The sequence below is a fragment of the Linderina pennispora genome, assembly GCF_002104995.1.
Source record: "Linderina pennispora strain ATCC 12442 chromosome Unknown DL89scaffold_16, whole genome shotgun sequence".
NCBI lineage: Eukaryota > Fungi > Kickxellomycota > Kickxellomycetes > Kickxellales > Kickxellaceae > Linderina > Linderina pennispora.
In genome coordinates this window covers 258493-279527 of record NW_024468264.1, presented here as the reverse complement: position 1 = coordinate 279527, position 21035 = coordinate 258493, and the positions used below count along the sequence as shown (strand labels likewise).

General features: G+C 54.0%; 7 protein-coding genes across 7 annotated transcripts; 6 read left to right on the top strand and 1 right to left on the bottom strand.

Annotated features, from left to right (window-relative positions):
* Positions 1–1056: 1056 nt before the first annotated feature.
* Positions 1057–6568, top strand: DL89DRAFT_325136 (uncharacterized protein; the record flags this gene model as incomplete). The annotated part of the gene is made up of 15 exons (XM_040891506.1): positions 1057–1283; positions 1807–1989; positions 2245–2457; positions 3736–4063; positions 4146–4303; positions 4341–4498; positions 4533–4737; positions 4842–5007; positions 5094–5251; positions 5288–5467; positions 5508–5588; positions 5617–5696; positions 5743–5857; positions 5889–6099; positions 6222–6568. The coding sequence occupies exons 1-15, from the start codon at positions 1077–1079 to the stop codon at positions 6566–6568; spliced, it is 2790 nt and encodes a 929-aa protein (XP_040740369.1). The 5' UTR covers positions 1057–1076.
* Positions 6569–7799: 1231 nt separating this feature from the next.
* Positions 7800–8696, top strand: DL89DRAFT_226780 (uncharacterized protein; the record flags this gene model as incomplete). The annotated part of the gene is made up of 1 exon (XM_040884826.1): positions 7800–8696. The coding sequence occupies one exon, from the start codon at positions 7800–7802 to the stop codon at positions 8694–8696; it is 897 nt and encodes a 298-aa protein (XP_040740368.1).
* A 1017-nt stretch (positions 8697–9713) lies between these two features.
* On the top strand, positions 9714–11241 carry DL89DRAFT_325135 (Asp-domain-containing protein; the record flags this gene model as incomplete). Its single annotated transcript, XM_040891505.1, has 3 exons — positions 9714–10133; positions 10168–10244; positions 10282–11241. 3 exons carry the CDS (start codon positions 9714–9716, stop codon positions 11180–11182), a joined length of 1398 nt encoding a protein of 465 aa, XP_040740367.1. The 3' UTR covers positions 11183–11241.
* A 455-nt stretch (positions 11242–11696) lies between these two features.
* Positions 11697–13595, top strand: DL89DRAFT_270276 (acid protease). The gene is made up of 2 exons (XM_040888642.1): positions 11697–13078; positions 13146–13595. Exons 1-2 carry the CDS (start codon positions 12183–12185, stop codon positions 13483–13485), a joined length of 1236 nt encoding a protein of 411 aa, XP_040740366.1. The 5' UTR covers positions 11697–12182; the 3' UTR covers positions 13486–13595.
* Positions 13596–14214: 619 nt separating this feature from the next.
* DL89DRAFT_295598 (uncharacterized protein) lies at positions 14215–17571 on the bottom strand (the record flags this gene model as incomplete). The annotated part of the gene is made up of 10 exons (XM_040890658.1): positions 14215–14478; positions 14598–14848; positions 14907–15071; positions 15115–15365; positions 15414–15461; positions 15496–15527; positions 15577–15648; positions 16574–17395; positions 17436–17507; positions 17536–17571. 10 exons carry the CDS (start codon positions 17569–17571, stop codon positions 14215–14217), a joined length of 2013 nt encoding a protein of 670 aa, XP_040740365.1.
* Positions 17572–19441: 1870 nt separating this feature from the next.
* Positions 19442–20041, top strand: DL89DRAFT_295597 (uncharacterized protein; the record flags this gene model as incomplete). The annotated part of the gene is made up of 1 exon (XM_040890657.1): positions 19442–20041. The coding sequence occupies one exon, from the start codon at positions 19442–19444 to the stop codon at positions 20039–20041; it is 600 nt and encodes a 199-aa protein (XP_040740364.1).
* A 318-nt stretch (positions 20042–20359) lies between these two features.
* Positions 20360–20998, top strand: DL89DRAFT_260369 (uncharacterized protein; the record flags this gene model as incomplete). Its single annotated transcript, XM_040885776.1, has 1 exon — positions 20360–20998. The coding sequence occupies one exon, from the start codon at positions 20360–20362 to the stop codon at positions 20996–20998; it is 639 nt and encodes a 212-aa protein (XP_040740363.1).
* Positions 20999–21035: the final 37 nt, after the last annotated feature.

Below are 21035 nucleotides of genomic sequence, written 5' to 3'. Positions count from 1 at the left end.
ACCAAGATATCTATTGTTACGAGTATGGATATGGAAGGGAAGGTTGAGAGACAACAGGTTGACACATTTCCATCGATGGCCAGCCTCACCCTCCTTACATACTGTGCATTTGACATTAGGAGTTTTGTCGGCGATCGCAATGAGACGCTAGTATCTCTTATGGTTCATCTCACTAGTCCTCTGTTCGAATCTCTTCGGGGTTGCCTGCTCCCTAACCTTGCTTGTGCGCGCATTTGAGGAGCTACCCTCGAAATTGAGCAAATAGAGGACAGGGATGCAGTTGAAGCATCATAACTATCGTTTTTGATTGCACCCAATGCTGAGCATATCGAGCATCATGTCGATACGAGTCGGCCGAGTAGCTCCTTGTCATTCATCGTTCTGCTCCAGTCACTCAAACCCGCAGTTTCGTTGTCTGGATATTAGTAGATGTTCACCTTCTCTCAGCCAACTGGGCCAGATTCTATCCTACTTCCCTGGACCCACTCGTCTTGGTGTGGCAAGTATCACATCTGGCAAGCAATTTGCACGTAATGGAATAGGCAAGGAGATCGGTGCCTTACTGTCTGAGCCCCCAGCCTTCAGTACTCGTCTGAGACGGCTTGACTTTGCGAAGTCGATGACTATTGTCACAGATATGGCTATTGCTATTACAAAGCTACCCTCTCTGATTACAGTTGATATGAAAAACTCACGCAGAACGCTGACTCGGATATAAGGATTGGATCAAGAAGCATGTATACAACGAGTATCGCGACAGCTTGAGCAGACCGCTGCTCTGTGAGCGATACAAATATCTGGTGCAACTCCAAGTTGAGATAGTAACAAAGCCTTTTATATGCTTCAATACTGCAAGTCAAGCCCAACCTCATTCAATCGTAGACTACTACATAACTGGCTTTTTGTATGCAATCCAGACAGGCTCTATATATTGCTGCCAGCTACCACGCTGTGCTTCTCCCTCAGTACCATTCCCACAATAGAGTTAAAGTTTGGAGGAAGTACACCTTAGAGCCATGGTCGGTGGAAGCTGCTGGTCCATTTTCACCCTCAAATCAACACCACTGCACCCAGCTATGCTTCGTTCTGCATTTGACAACATCCCAGAGTCAATCATCGACCAAATTATTGGCGAGATAGTGGATACGATGTGCTTTCGCGTTGGCCAGGAGCTGTTTGATATTGGCCCGATACGCATATACTCAGAGATTCCAGCCATGAACCAGACGTGGAGCAGGATCATTGATATGAAGAAGAGTTCGTTTGCGTCAGTAGAAGTTGCTGTAGGCAGAAGCCTTGGCCCGACTATTCCTGCTACATGGCTTCAGTACAAGTTGGAAGATGTCATTGCCAAAAGGCATCACGGTCTACTGACGTCGGTACGGATAGACATTGGTTTTTCCAGCCAGGCTCTTGTAAACAACATCGAAAACCTTTGCCGAATGCTTCATGGCCATGTGTTCCCATCTGTGCACAGCATCTCATTGTGCATCCGCAATGATGCAGCTAGGCGGCCCGATTCCGAGAATAGTGCTTCTGAGGCGATCACCAGAGCAGATATTGAGAGGCTATCCTCATCACTTAATGCAGCCCTGTCAATGTCATTTCCAAAGGTACGCTACCTGCAAACGGACCTGACGGATACCTCAAAAACCCCTAGGAACATATTCTTATCAGGGATCGTTGGTGCATATTCGCATACGCTTAGACGGCTGTCGCTCTTTGACCAGATCACCAAGGCTATGGCTCGCAGGCTAGAATCCATACCCTTACAATTTATCGAAATCAGCGCGGATTCTTTTGGAGGATAAAGAAGTCGAGCTAGTTCGTCGCAGCTCACAGACCCTCCAGATTTTGCGTAGACAGTCTGGCTATACGGGCATCCCAAAGCAGATCCTCACCAGCGATGCCGGGATCCCAATAATCTATCCTAACTTGCACCGGCTTGAAGTTGACACACTACCTGATCTCGACGATATTGGCGGCCCTGTCTCCGCTTACAAATGCACAGTGCATCATTTTCCGCGGCTGAAGTACTTTCAGTCAAGCAATGGAATCGCACCAGAGATAGCCACCGCGGCTCTAGCTGCAGTAGACACCCTCCGCTACCTCTCGTTTGAGCATCGACGATGAATGCTATCGACATCTAAGGGATCGTATTTCGACGCCGCAAGGGATTATTCTCAGCGCTCCAGCACGTGACGCTAAGTCTTGCTGGAGCTTTTCACACTCGCGACGATGCAGTTGGGCACCTCAGCACCTTTCTCTGCATTGGAACTCAAGGTCCAGTATTTCTCGTACGACATCGACCACATTGTTTGCGAGGGAGCGCTTTCAGCGCTTTCGCTCAACCTGCCAGACCTCCGTATCCTGAAGGCAAGTCGTCTGGAGATGGGCATTGCAGATTTGCTCTACTTGGTCAACCAATTGCCGGCGCTGTATCCATTTGACTCTGCCGTATAGCATGGACAGAATCCTTAGTCGCTGCCCCGACGAATTCACGGACGAGAGGATCTCAGGCATCCGCGAGGAGCTGCCTGCTATACAAGCGTCTCGGCTTCAAAAGCTTACTCTGACGGATACCTGCGGCATTGACAATAATCACCATAGGGGTGCTTAGGACAAACTGTCTACTAGCCATCGCATTCACAAAACTTCCTCTGTTGGCCACAGTCATAATGGAAGTCCATCGTAGGTCAGAATTCCCTGAGACAGCGCTGAGCCTTGACTGCTTCGTCCATCGCCCAATATTCGACGACAGCTCGCATATCCGCCAGATTGAATATATTGGGTTTTGAGCAGAAATGCGGGTAGACCAAATACATTCTGTTCATCTTGTAACGGAGTCGAGCCAACAGCGGCAAGCCCCTGACGGTTGGGAGGGGCAGCAAGCCAACGGCCAGGCTCAAACATGCAACCCACTAGCCTTTTGGTATCAACTGAAAGCTCTGGATGAGGATCTGTCTCCTCTGACGAGAGACGGTACGCTTATAGCGGCCTCTCAAGTCTTTTCACCCTTTCGTTTCTTCCTGTGGTCATGTACTATATCCTTTCCTCACAGCTTAGTTTCTGAGGTGTTACTTTTCGCCAGACCTGGGCGCCGACACCAACAAACCAAAGAAACGTAACAGAGAGTAAAGCTTTTGGATGGGAGGTTCCACTTAAAGAGAACGCAATGAGAAGGGAGAAAGGCAGCGAGCCTTGAGAATTGGCATATATATATCCATCATAGCACGAACGTCTTCGATTTTATGTTTGGTTGGAGACATCGCGTTGTGAGGAAATGCCATTGTCTCCCTCAGAACTCAGAGTCCCATGCTGTCATTGTTTGCAGTGGGGTCAGAGCGTCCATCGCCACGCACTTGCCTAGGACCATGGGCATCGCCGCTAACCAATTGGTAGCCGATGCCCATGGTCCTAGGGCCAGCACGCAACACCAGCGTGATCGAATCCTGGATGGCAATTAATCGGAAATTAGCCTGGCTGATTCTGAGGTCCGCTGTGTTGCTGCAAACTGATCTCTCCTACGTTTCCCTGCGTTTAAAACAACTCTCGCTCGTTGAACAGCTCATCTCTCTACACATTATAATTTGCAATGAACGGCTGCTCATTCTGCTCCCACTCATTCTGGTAGAGCTGGTGGGATTAGGGTTCTTTATCAAGGGCTTCTTTCCTTACAAGAAAAGCATACCTGGCTTTGCAACATGGGCAGAACAGCCAGCAGACCTCGGGCAGCTGGGCAGCCATGTAGACGCACAGTACGATCGGCTGGTGGTGATGCTAGTAGACGCGCTGCGCAATGACTTTGTGTTTGGCAACAACTCTGGCATGGCGTACACGCAAAGCCTGCTGCGTGATGGGCGCGCGCTTGGATACACAGCCAAGGCGTTGGCGCCAACAGTGACGATGCCGCGGATCAAGGCGCTGATGACCGGTACAGTGCCAAACTTTTTGGATGCTGTGCTCAATACTGCCGAGTCCGACACGAGCTCGTCGCTCAAATTCCACGACAACCTGCTGTGGCAGCTAAAGAACCATGGAAACAAGACGATCAACCTGTTCGGTCGATGACACCTGGCTGCGCTTGTTCCCCGACACATTCTCGCGCACGGATGGTACGTCATCATTCTTTGTCACTGACACAGTCGAAGTAGACCTGAATGTGACACGGCATGTCAAGCCAGACCTGGAGAAGGATGACTGGGATGTGACTGTTTTCCACTACTTGGGACTCGACCATATCGGGCACCTGGCGGGACCTAATAGCCCGCTGATGAAGCCTAAGCAACAGGAGATGGACCAGGTCGTGAAAGCAGGTGAACGAGATCATCCTGCGTCAGGACGCTGAGCGAATGGCCAAGGACAAGGCGGCCAAGCCGACGCTATTTGTGCTGCTCGGCGACCACGCAATGAACGAGATCGGCAACCATGGCGGCAACTCGAAGCTGGAGACGTCGACTGTGTTTGTGTTCATGGGACAGGGCATAAAGGGACAAGAGTTTGCTGACAAGGGCAAGAATGCGCTTGTCCAGTCTGCTGACTAAGGAGGTGCCGCAGATTGACCTGGTGCCGACTCTGTCGCTGCTGTTTGGCGTGCCCATTCCCAAAAACAACCTGGGCCTTCCGCTGATCGATATGCTTGGCAAGTACTCGGATGGAGAACTGTTGAGGTTTCTTCAGCTCTCGGCGTTCCAGATGTTTGGTGTGGTGCGAGCCAACGATCCGTCGGTAGCGGATGTCGACATGCAAATGGCAGCTTTTGACTTTCGATCCATCGACTGACTGCGACAGCATGCATGCTAGCAACGTTGGCGAACAGCTTGCGGTGCAAATACATGCAGGCGCTGGCAGCCCACCACAGGGCTGGTAAGGGTGGCGGCGAGGGTGAGGATGCCAGGGCAGCTGAGCGCAAGTACTACCAGTTCATGGAGCACGCCAATGAGCACCTTTCGCGGACATTCAGCGGGTATGATCTCGGCGCAATGGGCACAGGCATCTTCTTTATCGGTATTGCCGCGGACCGGGCTATTCCTTCTGTCTTGGCCTTCCCTGGGCGGGGATCAATATCCTTTCCAACATGGCCAACTGGCCAGCGATCGGCATGCTGGCCACGTACGCTGTGTCGGTGGCCTCCAGCAGCTTAATTGAAGAGGAGCACCAGTACTGGTATTTCTGGGTGCAGACAATGCTGGTTCTGCGGCTGATGTCCAGCCCCACCAAAGGGATCGCTGGCGCGGACGCTGCTGCAGATGTGCCATGTTCCGTGTTGCGCGGGCATGGAAGCCAGACAGGCCAGAAGTGGGCTGGTGAGCTCGACATCCGGCACTCGCTCAACACAACTTATGCGCGGGAGATGTGGCTGATGGCAATAGTGGCAGCGCTGGCGACTAACGTGTGGGTATACCGCCTGCACATCTACCTGTACCCGCGTCCATCACGCGAGAGCATCACAGGGCCGATCGACGAGGTGATGCGGCAGGGCCGTCCCCCATTCGCGCACGCACAAGGCCAGCGCACATCTGATGGCATACCGCAGGGACCACGAGTTGTCCGAGCGCAGACGGGCGATCAACGAGAGCGCGCGGCGAGTAGTGACGCTGTACACAGGTCGTTGAGACGTCTGAGCAGCGGGCGCTGGTGCTTGGCCAGCGTGTATTCCGAGCACTGGTTGCCTATGCATCCACATGCGCTGTGGTGTACCACCTGGACCGCAGCTCAGGATGGGAGGCACTGGGTCTGGAGGCGTCTGACATGGGGTGTTGTCCGCAAGTGCGCGCCGCCAGATCTGGCCAATGTCGCGCGCATGGTGTATATGTGCACAGGGGCTGCTGGCTTCGCTGGAAGCCGCCTGTGCCTGGTGGCGAGCGCGGTCTGGCTTTGATGGGCAGAATCCAGGCGAGGAGCAGGCGACGCTGGCACAGGCAGCGGCGCTGGATACGCTGGTCGCGATCACACCACTTTTGATGCTGCTTTCTCGGCCACACAACATCGCGGTGTTTGCCCTGTTCACGTCGATCTTTGCATTGTTTGACGGCCGGCTGATCCGCCTGTGGGTGCTGCGCGGCTCATGGATCCAAAAGACCACCCGCGAGGACCGTGGTCGCGTTGGCTGGCGACCATCATGTCGAAATCACTGTGTTCTGCCTTTTGAATGCGTCGTTTTACGTGCTGGGCAACTCGAAACTCGCTGGCGTCGCTGGACCTCAGCAATGCCTATACAGGCGTGTCGCGGTACAACGAGAACCTGGTGGGCCTGCTGCTGTTTGTGGCCAACTGGGCTGGTCCGCTGTGGTGGGCGGCGGCCGGCCTGTGTGTGCTCTCTCTCAGGAAACCGGCTCTGGCCGGCCGCTCCATCACTGAAGCGCTGGTGTCAGCCCACCTCTGGCAATCGTGCGCCCTGCTGTTGCTGAGCATCGTGGTCACCGCCCTGCGCACGCATCTGTTCATCTGGTCGGTGTTTTCGCCCCGCTACCTGTACCAGATCGGGTGGATGGTCGGGTTCTACACTGCGTGCCTGACCCTGGGCGGCATTGCGTGGGTAGCTGGGCTCGGCTATGTATCTTCGTAGGGGGCATGCGAGTAATTTTTCAGAAGAAAAGCAAGCACGATTACAAATCCACAGCTCCAGGGACATAGGATCTTCATTTAGAGCTTAGACCGCCAAGCGGAGCTATAGTACCGCCAAGATTGCCCAGACTTGCAGGCAGAGAGGCGGTGTGGTGGAAAAGCCGGCCTGCAGTGCTGATGCGGGATTGCGGCAAACAGATCCTCGTCTCCCCTCTTCAACCACCGCCCCAAAAAATTAGGACAGCCGTTCTGGTCGTGCCTCCCTCATCTCCCGGCCAAAGCCCGAGGTGAATGTGAGGTCGGGGCTGATCGGCTTAGTCCGCACCACCAAAACATCCGCCCCGTCCAAGCGTGCACAGTCGGCAGTGGGAGGAGCGGGAGCAAACTGTGAGCCGCATCAGCGGTCACCAGTTTACATTTTGTGTTCCTTTTTTTATAGACTGGGGCCGGAGCCCAGCCCAATTGATTACCTGCCAGCGCCGCGGTCCATGCTGCAGCCAAAAGGACCCTCATTCTGGACCGCATCTTTTAGCGCCTTGCATGCCAGCTGGCGAAAGAAAGGCGCTGCGTGAGGGTGATGTCTGTAGAGACGCGACGCAGGGGAAAGGAGGAAAATTAAATTGGGGAAAGCAAAAAAGAAAAACACAGCGAATCTTCGGCCAAGAAGCCGCAGTTTCGCGATAATTTTTCTTGCGAGTGCGTGAAAGGAGAGTGCGAGCGGCTTTAAGAAGGGGGCGCCGGTGTTTACACTTTCTTTTTTCCACCCTGCTCTCCTCTTCATACATTTTTGTTCACTTATTACACTGTTTGCTATCCTGCGTTTGGTTCTACTAGCCAGGTACCCAAACCATTTATCCCCTGATATCCTTTCCGTGGCAACTCTTTTTCCTTCTCCCAAGGGGCAGTAGACTACACGACCATGCCTCCCCGTGATACCGGTTCGGTCGACGAGATTCGTGCAATTCACGAGGGCGAGGAGTACGACATGCGGTTCCCGTCATATCTCGGGTTCTGGAAGCGGTCGGTTCCTGGCTACGACGAGGCGCCCCGCTTTGACATGTACGACGAGCCACACAAGAAGCGCAAGAACCAGATTCTGGCGGACCACCCCGAGATCGAGCAGCTGTATGGCTACGACACCAACACCATCTGGATTACCTGCGACCGTCGTCGGCGTGCAGGTTGGCCTGGCGTATGTGTTTGGCAACATTCTGACTGACTGGACGTGGACCATGCTGTTCGTGGCCTACGTCGTGGGCGGCTCCATCTCGACGCAGATTGGCATTATCTTCCACGAGTTCACGCACAACCTGTGTGCGGCCACCACACTGCAGAACCGCTGGGTTGGCAACTTTGCCAACATCCCGCTGCTTGCGCCGCTCGCACAGTCGTTCCGCCGGTACCACCTCGAGCACCACACTTACCAGGGCGTGTATGGCTATGATCCGGATCTGCCCCTGGAGTGGGAGATCCGCCTGATTGGCAACGACCCCGTGCGCAAGTTCCTGTGGCTCATCATCTACGGCGTCATGTACATTGGTCGCGGACTTGCTCAGCAGAAGCAGCTGTCGCGCTGGGAGCTGATCAACTGGGCCTGGACCATCGGCTGCGACGTCGCCCTGTACTACTTCTGCGGTGCGCGTGGCGTCCTGTACCTTGTTGCCTCGGTGCTGCTTGGATTTGGCCTGCATCCCGGAGCCGCCCACTTCATCCAGGAGCACTATACGTTCCGCGACGGACAGGAGACGTACTCGTACTATGGCTCTGGCAACTGGTTCTGGCTCAACATTGGCTACCACAACGAGCACCACGACTTCCCGCTCGTTCCCTGGACCAAGCTGCCCGAGATCAAGCGCATTGCCCCCGAGTACTACGACGACCTTGCCTACCATACCTCGTGGTGCGCTGTCCTGTACATGTTTGTCACCTCGGCGCTGCTGGCTCCGCAGTCGCGTGTTGTGCGCACCCTCGATGCCCACCGGTACGCCCGCAAGCACCTGAAGGTGCCCACCAAGGAGCAGGTTAAGGCTCTGAGCGCCGAGAAGGCCGCCTTTGTTGCCAAGATGAAGAAGACTGCCGACCTGAACATGGAGAAGGCCCGGGCCCGCAAGATGGCAAAGACCAACTAATTATTTTATTTCCGCCCTGCGCTCTCTGCCCCTCTCCCCTCCGCGTGCCAGAGCTGTTCGGCCATGTGGGGAGAGTGCGGGGAGCTTGGGCTGAGGCACTGCCATGGGTGTCCAATGTACCTGCTGCGGACCCTCATCGGCAGGCCTTTCGCTCGCTTACTTTTTTACTTTTCTGTTTCCCTGTCAACATGCTTTTCTAATCGTTTTTAATCCTGCCGACTTGGTTTCTATAACATACATCCACATTTACACAAGCACCATCAACACAGCGCAGTTTCCATAAAAGGCGCTGTATATTGCATCCATGTTCCATGCAATGCCAATGCCCTCGTGCTCCTTTCGAAGCGGGCTGTGTATATTTCACCACCCATCGTGTATATTTATAGACATTGGCCATGACGCAGAGCAGTAATTCCTCGGCGGCAGTAGCTGGTAAAAAAAAGAAAGTAATATGGTGGGCTAATGGGCGCTGTTGCACCTACGGCCATCCCTTTCTGCGCCGCTACGACTTCCCCTTCTTCTCTACGTCCAAGCGGCATGCACCGTCTTCCCCTCAGCAGCCCCTTCCTATCTCAAATGGGGCGGGTGCGCTATTTTTCAAAGATTATTCCTGCCTCCACCATTTCAGTGTGCCAAGAACTTTCCAATCCACGCCCAGATTCTGGCAAGCGGTGCGAAATGCTACACAGGCACGCAGTAGGACCTTGCCAAATAGCTCGCATGAGGAGAAAAATATCGGGGAGGAGGAAGGCGGATGGAGATGGCTATATTTGCCATTGTGTCCTAGGCATTCTTGGTTGCAACCGCTAACTAGCCCGCCCCTTTTCATAAAATAGTAGACCGTGACATGCCTTTTGTATTTGAACACAGTCGAGTTCCCATCGATATTTTTGTTGCGTTTGTCTAGTCCAGATATACCTGCTTTCTCTCCAGCGAAATCTACACATTTCTTTAGCCGTTCTTTATTCCCAGCATCGCCCAAGGACAGACTGCAGAACACACATTCCTTTTCACACAATGGTGCAGCTGACAGCGCTGCTCTTGCTGCTGCTAACCACGCCCACAAACTTTGCCTTGGGCCAGCAGAACTGCAAGAGGATATCCATCCCGCTCCAGCGATCGTACAACCGCAACAACAACATCCTGGTAGCTCGCCGGAAGGCACGGGAAAACAAGGACGGTAAGAAGCTGATGATGCTGCCGGCTGACGTCGACTTTGACGAGGAGACGCACGACGTTGAACCAGATTTTGGCCAGGTACGGCTCACTGACGCCACCGACACATACTACTACGGGGTCATCTCTGTCGGCATGCCTGCGCAAAACTTTACGGTGACCTTCGACACTGGCTCAGCCAACATGTGGATCCCGGGAGTGCGGTGTCAGTCGAAGGCGTGCTTGCAACACAACCGGTACGACCACGATTTGTCTGGCCACGTACAAGCCGCTAAATATGCCGTTTGCCATTCAGTATGGAACTGGTGAGGTACGCGGATTCACAAGTCAGGACACAGTCAAGGTCGGCGGAATCACGATCAAGGACCAGCCGTTCGCTGAAACCACAAGCGAAGACGAGGTGTTTGAGCTGCCTGATACCTGAGTTCGACGGCCTGTTCGGGTTAGCCTTCAAGTCGCTGTCGTCGGGTGGATTGGTGCCGCCGATGGTCAGGATGATTGAGGAAAACCTGGTTGACGAACCCGTGTTTGCCTTTGCCCTGTCACAGGGACATCGATCGTTTGGCGAGCTGCTTCTTGGTGGCTACAACGAGCTGCACTACAAGGGCGACCTCAAGTGGATGCATGTGACACGCCCCAAATACTGGCAAGTTACAATGGAGGGTATCTGGTACGGAGATGGCAAGCTCAATCTTTTAACGCTCAGCAAGGACCACGACCTCGGCACTCTGCCACTAAACGTTGTGCTGACCAACATCACTGATGTGGCAACATCCGAGGAGCAGGCGGCAAGACAGATCGAGGATCAGGAGATGGCGATCAAGAAAATGAAGAAGAAGGCCAAGGGGACTGACCCAGATATGGATATCATGAGGAAGAAGAAACACCCGCCCGAAGACACGTCAGTCAAGATTAAGAAGCTGCTGCCGACTGGATCTGAAAAGAAGCCTGAGACCTCGGCAATTCTCGATACTGGTACGTCGTTTTTGCTTGGTGACCCGAACACCATACAGCTTATTAGCCGGATCATTGGCGCCGACTACAAGACCGGTGACATGTCGTGCGCGAATCTACAAAACCTCGAGTCGTTCTGGGTCTCGCTCGGCGGCTACCGCTTCGAGATCACGCCTGACCACTACGTTTATCGTGACCCAGAGAAGAAGACATGTAGCTCGGCATGGGTGCCCTCGTATGATAGCCCGTTCTGGGTGCTAGGCGACTCGTTCTTGCGTGCCTATTACGCTGTGTTCGACATGAAAGATAAGAAGGTTGGGTTGGCTCCGATCAACATGCCGCTGAAGCACTACTGATATGGCAGTGGGTTCACATCTAATTTCATTTTCTTTTCTATACACTAGTTGCAGCTTGCTAATGTCAACTGAAATTATTTCCCAGGTATGTGAAAATAGCCGGCGGATTGATTCGCGCCCACGTTAGGGCAGACCCTTTGCAGTGCGGGGGAACGATGGAAGGGTGCGGAGATTTATTAAGAGGCGGCTGCGTGTGGGAGTAGAGATGTGAGCAAATGATAATGCCTCACCGGGTTCAGGAATCTGGACATCCCGATTTTTGTAGGCGTTTTCGTCAGACGGCATAGAGTGTGTGAACAGCTTGCAGTGGTAATATACCCAGATCACCAACATGCTGGCAAAGGTTACATCCATGAGACAATCGCTTTCCCGCACAGCTTTCCTAAACCGCCGACATGTGGCCATCCCTCTCCATTCCCTAGATCCTGATGCGGGCACATACATCCTGCCATGCACAACCTGTTTCTCTTCCGCATTTAGCTTGTCTCTCCTCACCCACTCTTTCCTTTCTCTCCGCTCTTTCTCTTCGTTTAGAAGGTTTATCGGGGGAGCATACCAGATGTCTTGCTGCCTACAACACTAACATCCGTTTTTATTCTATTGACTGGTCTTTTGCGACTACATCTTCTCCAATTACTTCGCTTCCTTCTCCCTCCTCCACCATATCCGTATTTGACCTTTTGGGGCGGGTTGTTTTCCAGCCATCCTCTACGTCCGCTACTCATCCAGCCATTTGTTACCAGCTACACCAGATCTCCACTTTCGACTCAGACCACTTTTGAGCTGCCTGTTCGGTATTGACAACAACATTGCACACTCGTTTATATATGGTGGTATCTTCCTAGTCAAACTTTCAACTTCCTCAGGTTATTTATTCACTCATTTACGTGTATTAGTACTGGACATTTGGAGATAAAGGCTCAATCTCGAGACAGCGACTTAAGCCCCTTTTATTCTCTAGTCGTCAACATATAACCAGCATACACATCCTGCTTCTCCAATGAAGTTCATAGCAGTTGGCCTCATTGCCCTCGTCCACACCGCGCTCTCAGCGCCGCCACAAACACAGGTCCAGGCTGAGGGGCTTGGGTATGACGACCCGACGGTGCTCGGCGCAGGCGCCAAGATCCACTCAAGCGGTGTCTCCGGCGAGGGATCCTTCAAAGTACCATTGTTTCTGAAGAACGGGCTGGACCCTGAATCCAAGCGCAAACATCGGATGGCGGAACGGGCACACAAGATGAAAAATCTGGCCCAAGTCCCGCTGTCGAACAACACAGCGCCGCTGACCGATGTCAAGGACTACTATTACTACGGCTACATTGGGATTGGTAATCCAGTGCAGCACTTCTCGGTGATCTTCGACACTGGCTCGTCCAATATCTGGGTGCCTGGCGCTACATGCAATTCGACGGCGTGCACCCAGCATCGGCGGTTCAACAAGGGCACGTCTGCGTCGTTTGCCAATACCGAGCAGAGAATCGAGATCCAGTATGGAACTGGGTTCATTGCCGGCGATGTCGGCGTCGATACTGTGCGTGTCGCTGACTCGGTGGTCATCAAGGACCAGCCGTTTGCAACCACCAACCTCGAGGACAGGACGTTCGAGCTGCCACGCAGCCAGTTCGACGGACTCTTTGGGCTTGGGTTCACTGGCGGCGCCGAAGGCGGTGTCACATCGCCGGTCGAGAACATGGTAGCGCAGGGCGCTCTGGAAGAGCCCTTGTTTGGCGTCAAGCTGTTCCGCAGCAGCGGCAAGGCCAGCGGCGAGATCACCTTTGGTACATACGACAGGGCATACAAGGACAAGATCGTCTGGCTCGACGTCTACGGCAGCCTGTTCTGGGTGACAACCATGGAGGGCATCTGGTACGGTGATGAGCCGAAGAACTATCTGTACGGAGCCGACAAGATCAACAGCATTGCAGCCAATCTGACTCGAACATGACCGGGCGCGTGCCAGCCGCAAGGCGCTGCTCGATACAGGCAGCTCGCTGATATATGGCGACCCTTTCACGCTGGCCGGAATGAGCGCCCGCATTGGTGCCAACATCATGTCAGGCGAGCTGCCGTGCTCGGTGCTGCCCCAGCTGAAGCCGTTCCACTTTGTGCTAGGTGGCAGGCGCTTCACAATGAGGCCCGAGGAGTATATCTACCACGATGAGATCAATGATGTGTGCGAAGTCCAGTGGATGCCTGTCAGCGAGTACCTGTGGGTGCTTGGCATTCCTTTCCTGCAGTCGCACTACTCTGTATACAATATCCGCGATAAGAAGATCGGTCTGGCACATATGGAGCTGTGATACCACTCCAGGTGCATATAAAAAGGTTTTGGTTACAGCCATCCATTCTTGATTTTATCTTTAACGCTCCTTTCTACGCACATTTTCTCCAAAAAAAAATATCCAATTCTGCCATTTACATTTCAGGCGCTTGCATGGGATTCACATTTGTGTGAAGTAGGAATTAAAAAGATTGAAGAAATAGTGCTTTTAGTGCCCCATCAGGCCAGCCTCGACACGGTCAGCTTCCACCTCTACACGTCGAAACAAAAGGGCAAGTGGTGATGATTAGTGTTGTGACCATAGGATGAGCAATAAAAAGCGTTCACCGGCTCCGAGCAGTAGCGACATGCAGTCCTGTCCCAACCGCGAAATATATTGTGATGACGTCGGCCCGCCGTCACGCAGGCTCCCACATAGGTACCTGGGAGCGCCTTAATGCATTGGGAAATATATGTTATCGATAATGACAGTGAAGCAGTAGCAGAAGATTATCTGGGTGGGGAGGATAACGCAAGGCGTGTGCAAATATGAGAAATAGGCGCAAAAGACAGAAAAAGATCCAAGACCGGCAAGGTCTGGCCAGATCGAGTATGAAAAATGGATTTGGAGAGTAAGGATATAGAGTGGTGCCAGAGAAGGGACACAATCCCAGGGGCAGAATAAGAAAAGATAATGATATACCGTAGTGGTGGATAGAGGGTGCAAATATGAGAATATGCAGTGTGAGGAGGGGTTGGCAATAATAATTTACTCTGCCTTCTTTCGATTCTTACGGGGTGCAATGGTGAGGCAGTTGATGCCGAGGAACTCGCAGAAACGCTCAATGACGACCAGGGCCCAGTGGAAGTACGCGACTGTGACGAACAGGAACGAAATGACCAGGAACAAAAGCTCGGTCCTGGCCGAGAACAAACCAAAGAACGAGAGTGCGGCGCCGACGACCAGCGGGACCATCTGAACGGTGTAGGACGGGAACGGCATCTCGGTGAGGTGCGCAAGAATGATCTTGCTCTACAGGAGAGAAGTATGAAGCGATTGGGCAGGATTAGCACATCAAAATCAATGGTAGCGGGGTGCGGGTGGCAGGCAGTGCTGCGTCGCATGGACCTCGCCGTATACATAGTACTTACCACAATGCGGCCAAACACGATGCCCGAGGTGACGAGGAACAGCACCAGGTGGTTGTTGTGGAAGATGCTGACCGAGGTGGTCAGCCAGACGTAGCAGCTGGTTGCGTAGGCGACGTACTGGAGGAGCTGGGGCAGGGTGGCAGCGAAGCTGCGGTTCTGCTCCTTGCATGCCTTGTACACGTTCCAGCAGCACACGCCGTAGTGGCCAAAGACAGCGGCCAGGACAGTAACGAACAGTGCAGCATCCATGACTTCCCAGGTGGCGGGGAACAGAGAGCCGAAAATGGGGATGCCGGTAGCCGCCGACACATGCCAGATCCCAGGGGCCCCAGATTCCCGACGCAAAGCACGCGAACACGGCGAACGTCAGGACCTCGGTCGGGCCGTTAATGTACCCCAGGTACAGCACGCCCGTGTGGTACTCCTCCCAGGTCGAGAGGAAGAATGTCGATGTGGTCAGGAAAATAATGGTCACTGTCTGCCAAGAAATTCCGCATCCAAACGCCGAGGCCTCGACGATCCCCGCAATCGTGCAGTTCAAGCGCGTCGCAGCCATGGTCAAACAGCTCGCCCAGCGGGCTCGATGTGCCTGTCCGCCGCGCCTGCTTTCCGTCGACGTTGTCAAAGGTCGAGTACAGCCACATGCCGATACCAAAGGCAAAATAGAGCCACCAGGGCCCGGGTCCCGCGAGATCGGGCATAAGCAGCAGCAGCAGAAAGACGTCAAAGATCTCAAAACTCAGGCCAGTGAGCGTAATGAGGTTGGGCCTAGAACACAGGAAAGAGAGGGGGCGGCGATGAGAGGGGTTAGTGCACGCAGCGAATTCGTATTTGTTTGCACTCATGTCGGTGCCCTGTGCTGCTCTTGCCCTAGCCGCGCAGGTGCGCAGATACTTACGCCATCCACCGCGGAAACAGGGTCACGGCCCACTCCCAGTAGTGCCGGTACAGGTATTTTGGTCAAGAAGGACTTGTCGACAGCCCGGTACTGGTAGTTGCGCAGGTTCTTGAGGGCGCTCTCCGAGACGTACTCGTCGTCGCTGGGGAAGTACTGTCTAATGCTGCTGAACATAGTTGAGGAGCAGCCGCTTCGATCTTTATTTGCCTGGTGTGGTGGTAGCAAGGGGTGCGTCCCAAATATATCCGCCCAAACAAAGGCGAATTCAGAAGGAAATGAGAGGTAGAGTAAGGAAAAAAATTGAGTTGAACAGCCGACAGCTTCGAAAAGAAGCAACAAGGCAAGGGGTCCGCCACCAGCCTATTTATTTCGAGCGCTGTCCGACTCTGGCGCAGAGCGGCGGCCCCGGTGATTTTTTATTTTGGGGGAGGCGAGTGGAAAACTGCAGGCGCGAGCTGACTCTGGATTCTTACTCGTCCACAGACTCCCGAGCGCAGACAGAGCCCTGCCCCCATCCCGCTTATCTCTGCCTGCTGGCCAGAGCGCGCCCTGTGCGTCAAGCAGGCGTCATCGCACCCACAGGGCGCCTGCATACAGCCCAGCGCGCTAGCTCCGGCATTGCGTCCATGGCAAAGAAGCCGCTCGCCTGCCTGCTGTCCCCTCGCCTCATTTCCTAGGCAAGCACTTGGCGCGCCGTAGTTTTTACCTTGCGCCCAAAGGCCGGTGCGATCGTCCAATCTTCACGTGAAAGGAACCAGCTCGCTAAGGTTATCTTCACACAGCCGCAAAACTGACAGCGAGGCAGTTTTTTGGTAGCGCCTGGGAGGATCCCGGGCATCTGGGCTTTGCAGACACGTAGCTGCAGGCGAAATTGCACAGTTGCAGTAGCCTGCTGTGAGCATCGCCCTGGCTGCCTTCTAGAAATCCCACTCCAGCCCCTCCCAGCGTCCTCCTGCATTATAACCGCTGCTATCACAGATGATGTATTTGTGAAGATCACTGTCCCTGCTATGGAACCAAAGAGGAAGGAAGGTCTAGTAGTTGGCATAGGCGTTGATCTGGCGGCCATCGGGGTGACGTTCGTGCGCAGCGCAGGCATCTGGCCATAGCTGGGCGGGGCCAGCTTGAGCACATCGCGGTACACCTCGTCGACGGACTCGTTCCAGTTGGCGCGGAAGAACGACAGGCCGACGGGGCGCAGATGGTGCTGCTTGGCGAACTCGCGCAGCACGAGATCGCGCGACACCTCAATGTTCTCTATCCGCTGCTTGCCACCGTCGGGCTGCTCAAAGGCAACAAACGCGTAGCGGTGTGTCGGCGAGCCGCGCGCGGGGTGCGGCGGAATGTACGCCAGCAGCTCGCTGCCCTCGCTGATCTGCGTCTTGGTCTGGCTCATCGAGAACGGCAGATTGGCGACCACCCAGTGGAACTGCTCGCGGAACGTCTGCTGCTCGACATGCGGCTCGTCCAGGTCCACCATCACCAGGGTGTGCAGCCGCGTGTCCTCGTGGAAGGTCGTCAACTCGATCTCCGGCTGCTTGCGCGCCTCGCTGGGCTCGATCACCGATCCAGGCTCAAGCAGGGTCTCTGCCAGGGCAACGTTGAGCTGCGCTGGCGGAATGCCGACCTCGCGCGGGTCCAGCAGATCCGGCAGCACGTACATCTGCAGCAGGCGCTGCATCAGAATCTCCAGCGGGCGCGCCCGCCACGCCTGCTCCTTCAGGTGCGCGTATACAGGCTTCGACAGATCGTAGTTGCCGTGCCGCGCATTCCACAGGACCTCCGAGTCGTTGATCTCGGCCTCCACTGCCAGATCAAAGTACTTCTTCTTCAGCGCGCTGACCTCCGCAGAGCTGGCGCTCTTTGCCTGCGCGTCCTTCAGCTCCTTTTGCCGCAGCCTCTGCCTCGGATGTCTTTTTGATCTTGTATGCCTCGATCACCTTCAGGGCCTCGTCGTAGGCGGGGTTCACACCCGTCCGCGGCTTTGTGTATGTCGACTGGAACCGCACCGCCTTCGATCCGCGGCAAGGCAGCAGCGACCCGCGATGTCCTGAGCAACTTTGAGACTGACTGCATATCGAATCGCAATGGACCTGAATGTATTAAAGAATGGTTTTTTGAGTTGCTGGAATTGAAGGTTGAAAAGCAGCCGTTGACTTTGAACTGCACTGCACGCTTATCGTTAACCCCTTTTCGACAAAAAAATATTGAGCTGAGCGCTTTGTGATCACATCAGGTAATCAGCTGATCGTGTCTGCGAATATGCGATTTGCCGCACCGACATTCCCTCCACAGACCAGGAGCCGCCAGGTCTCCTCGCATGGTTACAGCCAGTCCTCTTGACGCAGTTCCTCTCATACTAGGCTTGTGTCCTGGATGTTCGCATCTCAGAGGTAAAAATAGCTGTTGAAGCGAATTGGCTATCCTGATTACAAACAATCGGAAATGTGCTCAGAAGCCACCACCACTGCCGTGTCAATATGTGGGTGCAGTGTGTGTCGCTGCAGCTGCCATGTCGTCCCAAAGATCGTGCCGACTAGGAGCCCTACAGAAACCTGGGCAACCGCCTGAGATCTGCAAGTCACACGGGATAAAAAAACAAGGATAGCCAGGATGCTGACCAGACTGGCCATCAACATGTAGACAATGTAGGTTGGATCGTCGTAGTACTCTGACAGCAGCAATGAAGACAGGATGGCGGTAATATACGCAGCTGTTACATTATGGGTAGACAGCATCCTGCATGTTGCAGCACCGGCTCTACGCTGATTGGGATGCTCCTGTCGGAATGCCTGCTTAAATATCTTGTTTATAACCGAGCACTGCACTGCACCGAGAGTCAAATAGATACAGAATGCACACTGGTAGTAAAGCAAGGCACATAGGGCAGCGATAATAGTCCATTCCTGTATCTATATTAATGCTAGCGGTTAGAAGAGCACAGTGTTGCTGGGGCATGCACCGGTTATTGCAAACTACATACCCTGCACAGGGATCCGAATAGAGAGCTTTGGATAGCCGGTGCCTCGTAGATAGGAGCATTGTGAAACAGCTTGAAGAGACCCATGGCACAAGAGCTAGAGAAGAATGTCGTGGAATAGAGATGGCTTTAAAATGCTTACAATACTAGCTGGAAATGAAATCTTGCAAAAGAATCCGTTGGCAGAGAGTACGGTGGTTACGCGTGTGTTTATATGCATGTCTGCTGAAGGCTGAGCATCGACAAGTGGCATTAGATACAATGCTACAGCAGTGATTGATGAAAAATAACTGCGCAGCTGCAGAAATTGGGAGGGCTCGATGAGGCTGGTAGTTTACTGGATCACTCCAGCGCCCCATGTTCTTCGTCATGTCGACATGGGAGTTCTCCTGTGCAGATCATGGCATGGCATGGCATGGCTGATAGCGACAGTTTATGCTAATCGAGTGAATGTGCCTCCACTCGTTTGATTTTATTAGCAGTTCAGCAACTGCAGCCATTGGAGGAGTGAATAAATCACAACAGCGATATCAGAAAGAACAGAGGCCGGGTATGTAGAAAGCTCATGGCGACTGTGTGTTTTACAAAAAGCTTCGAGGAGATGGGTTCCAAAGGTAAAAAAATAAAGTAGCCATGATTACAATACTCATGTCCTGAGAGCAAAATAGCTGGTAGCAAATACTTGCACGGGTGGCAACTTGCACATAAAATTACACAAGAAAAAGTTTGAAGGCAGAGTCGGGTCCAGATCCAGCTATCGCAATGGCAGCGACAGCTGGTTCGCAGCACAAGTGGGCGAGCCATTCTCATGCAGCCTGATAAACATCCAGTGTGGAAAAGCGATACACAGAAATACCCCTTTTCTCTCTGCAATTGCAACTTCCAGTGCTTTTTTCAATGGCGACACTTTTTCGGGCACGCCGACAGGTTCTCGGACCATTATCAAGGAATTGCATCCGGCAATTGATGACCGGCGAACTGCGGAGCATCGACAGCATCGTCAGAGAGCGGGCAGCGCTGCCAGCAGTCCAGGAGCTTGAACAGAACAGCAATTGCCAGGCGATCGATATCAGGCAGGCGAAGCAGCAGCTCGGCGAATTCGCCAACCACTTCGGGTACACCAACCTCAACCGCGTCCCGCCACTGCTGTTCGCATGGAAAGCCAACAGCGACCTCTCCCAGCAGCTCCAGCAGACGACCATTCCTGCCGCCCGACAGCCAGGCAGGTTTAGCGTGCCCATGGTGACAATGGTAGACTACATTAACGAGAACGTGGCAGGACACCCGGGCGTGATCCATGGCGGCATGACGGCAACGCTGGCGACTTCACTGATGGGGCTGGCGGCGGCACTCAACTTCTCAGGCCAGGACGTAGTAGTGTCGACGATGAAGATGGACTACCGGAAGCCGGTTTTCACAGCCAGCTTTGTCAAAGTGCACGCATGGCTGTATGGTGCCAGCAAGGGGACAGCCAGCGCAGCCGTGCGCCTCTATGACCTCCAGAATCAGCTCCTGTACGAGGCAGTGTCTGATCTGAAGATATCGGGGGAGGGCGTGGGGAACTGACCGATAGGGCGCACAGACGGGCCCGTCGCGTGAGAAAAGAGACGTGGGCGTGAGCGACGGATGACAGTTTTTCCGTTTTTTGCTGATAACAGCCCGCTGCTTTGTCATGGGGCAGATCCACCGAACACGGAATTCGTGGCCAAGCTAGTGGGCACTATCCTTCTTATCTTGGCTAGTGCAAGACACACGATGGTTGACTTTTTCTGTTTCTCTAGATACCTGTACTGAATAATTCCGAGTTTGCAAATGCAGGCAGTGTTCAGGTCCCTCGCACGGACGGGCGCAGCATGGACGCCACAGGCAATTGCACGCACATGCATGACCGCGACTAAGCCACCAGGACCCAGTGAAACCGAGTATCCGCCCACCTACACACAGTCGCACATTGCCCAAACCCGGCCGCTCATGGCGCAGCGCCAGGCGCTCCCGATTGTGCAGAGGCTGAGCAGTTCTGAGAAGACCACGCAGACACCCTTCTACTGGCCATTTGGCAAACGCAAGATTGCGCAGGCTGCCGAGACGCTCATCTACGGGGGACTGGCAAGTCCTGGGGAGCTGCCGCTGCTGCCGCTTATTTTCAAGTGGATGCAAACACCGGATCATGTTGCGTGCGGGGCGGGGAATCAGGGTCTGACGATTGTCCAGTACCTGGGCAGTAGGCTGGATCTCGGAAGCCGCGCAATGGCGAATCCGGGGGTTTTGTTTGTGCTGTTGGATGATCTGACGGCACGCACGTCGCTGCTGGCGGCTCCGCCGGGCATGACGACGTTTACAGCTAGCTTTGAGCTCGAGTTCAAGCGGCAGGAGCCGGTGGAGCGGTTTGTGGTGTTGGATGCATGGGTTACGGGGGTCGAGGGGCGCAAGGTGTTTGTTGAGGCAAGCGCCGTGGATGCGGAATCAGGGGAGGCTATTGTCCAGGGCAAGGCGCTGTTTGTTGCGGTGCAGGCAAAGAAATAGAGTTGGCGCGGGTTGGTGAAGGTTGCGCTGAGCTATA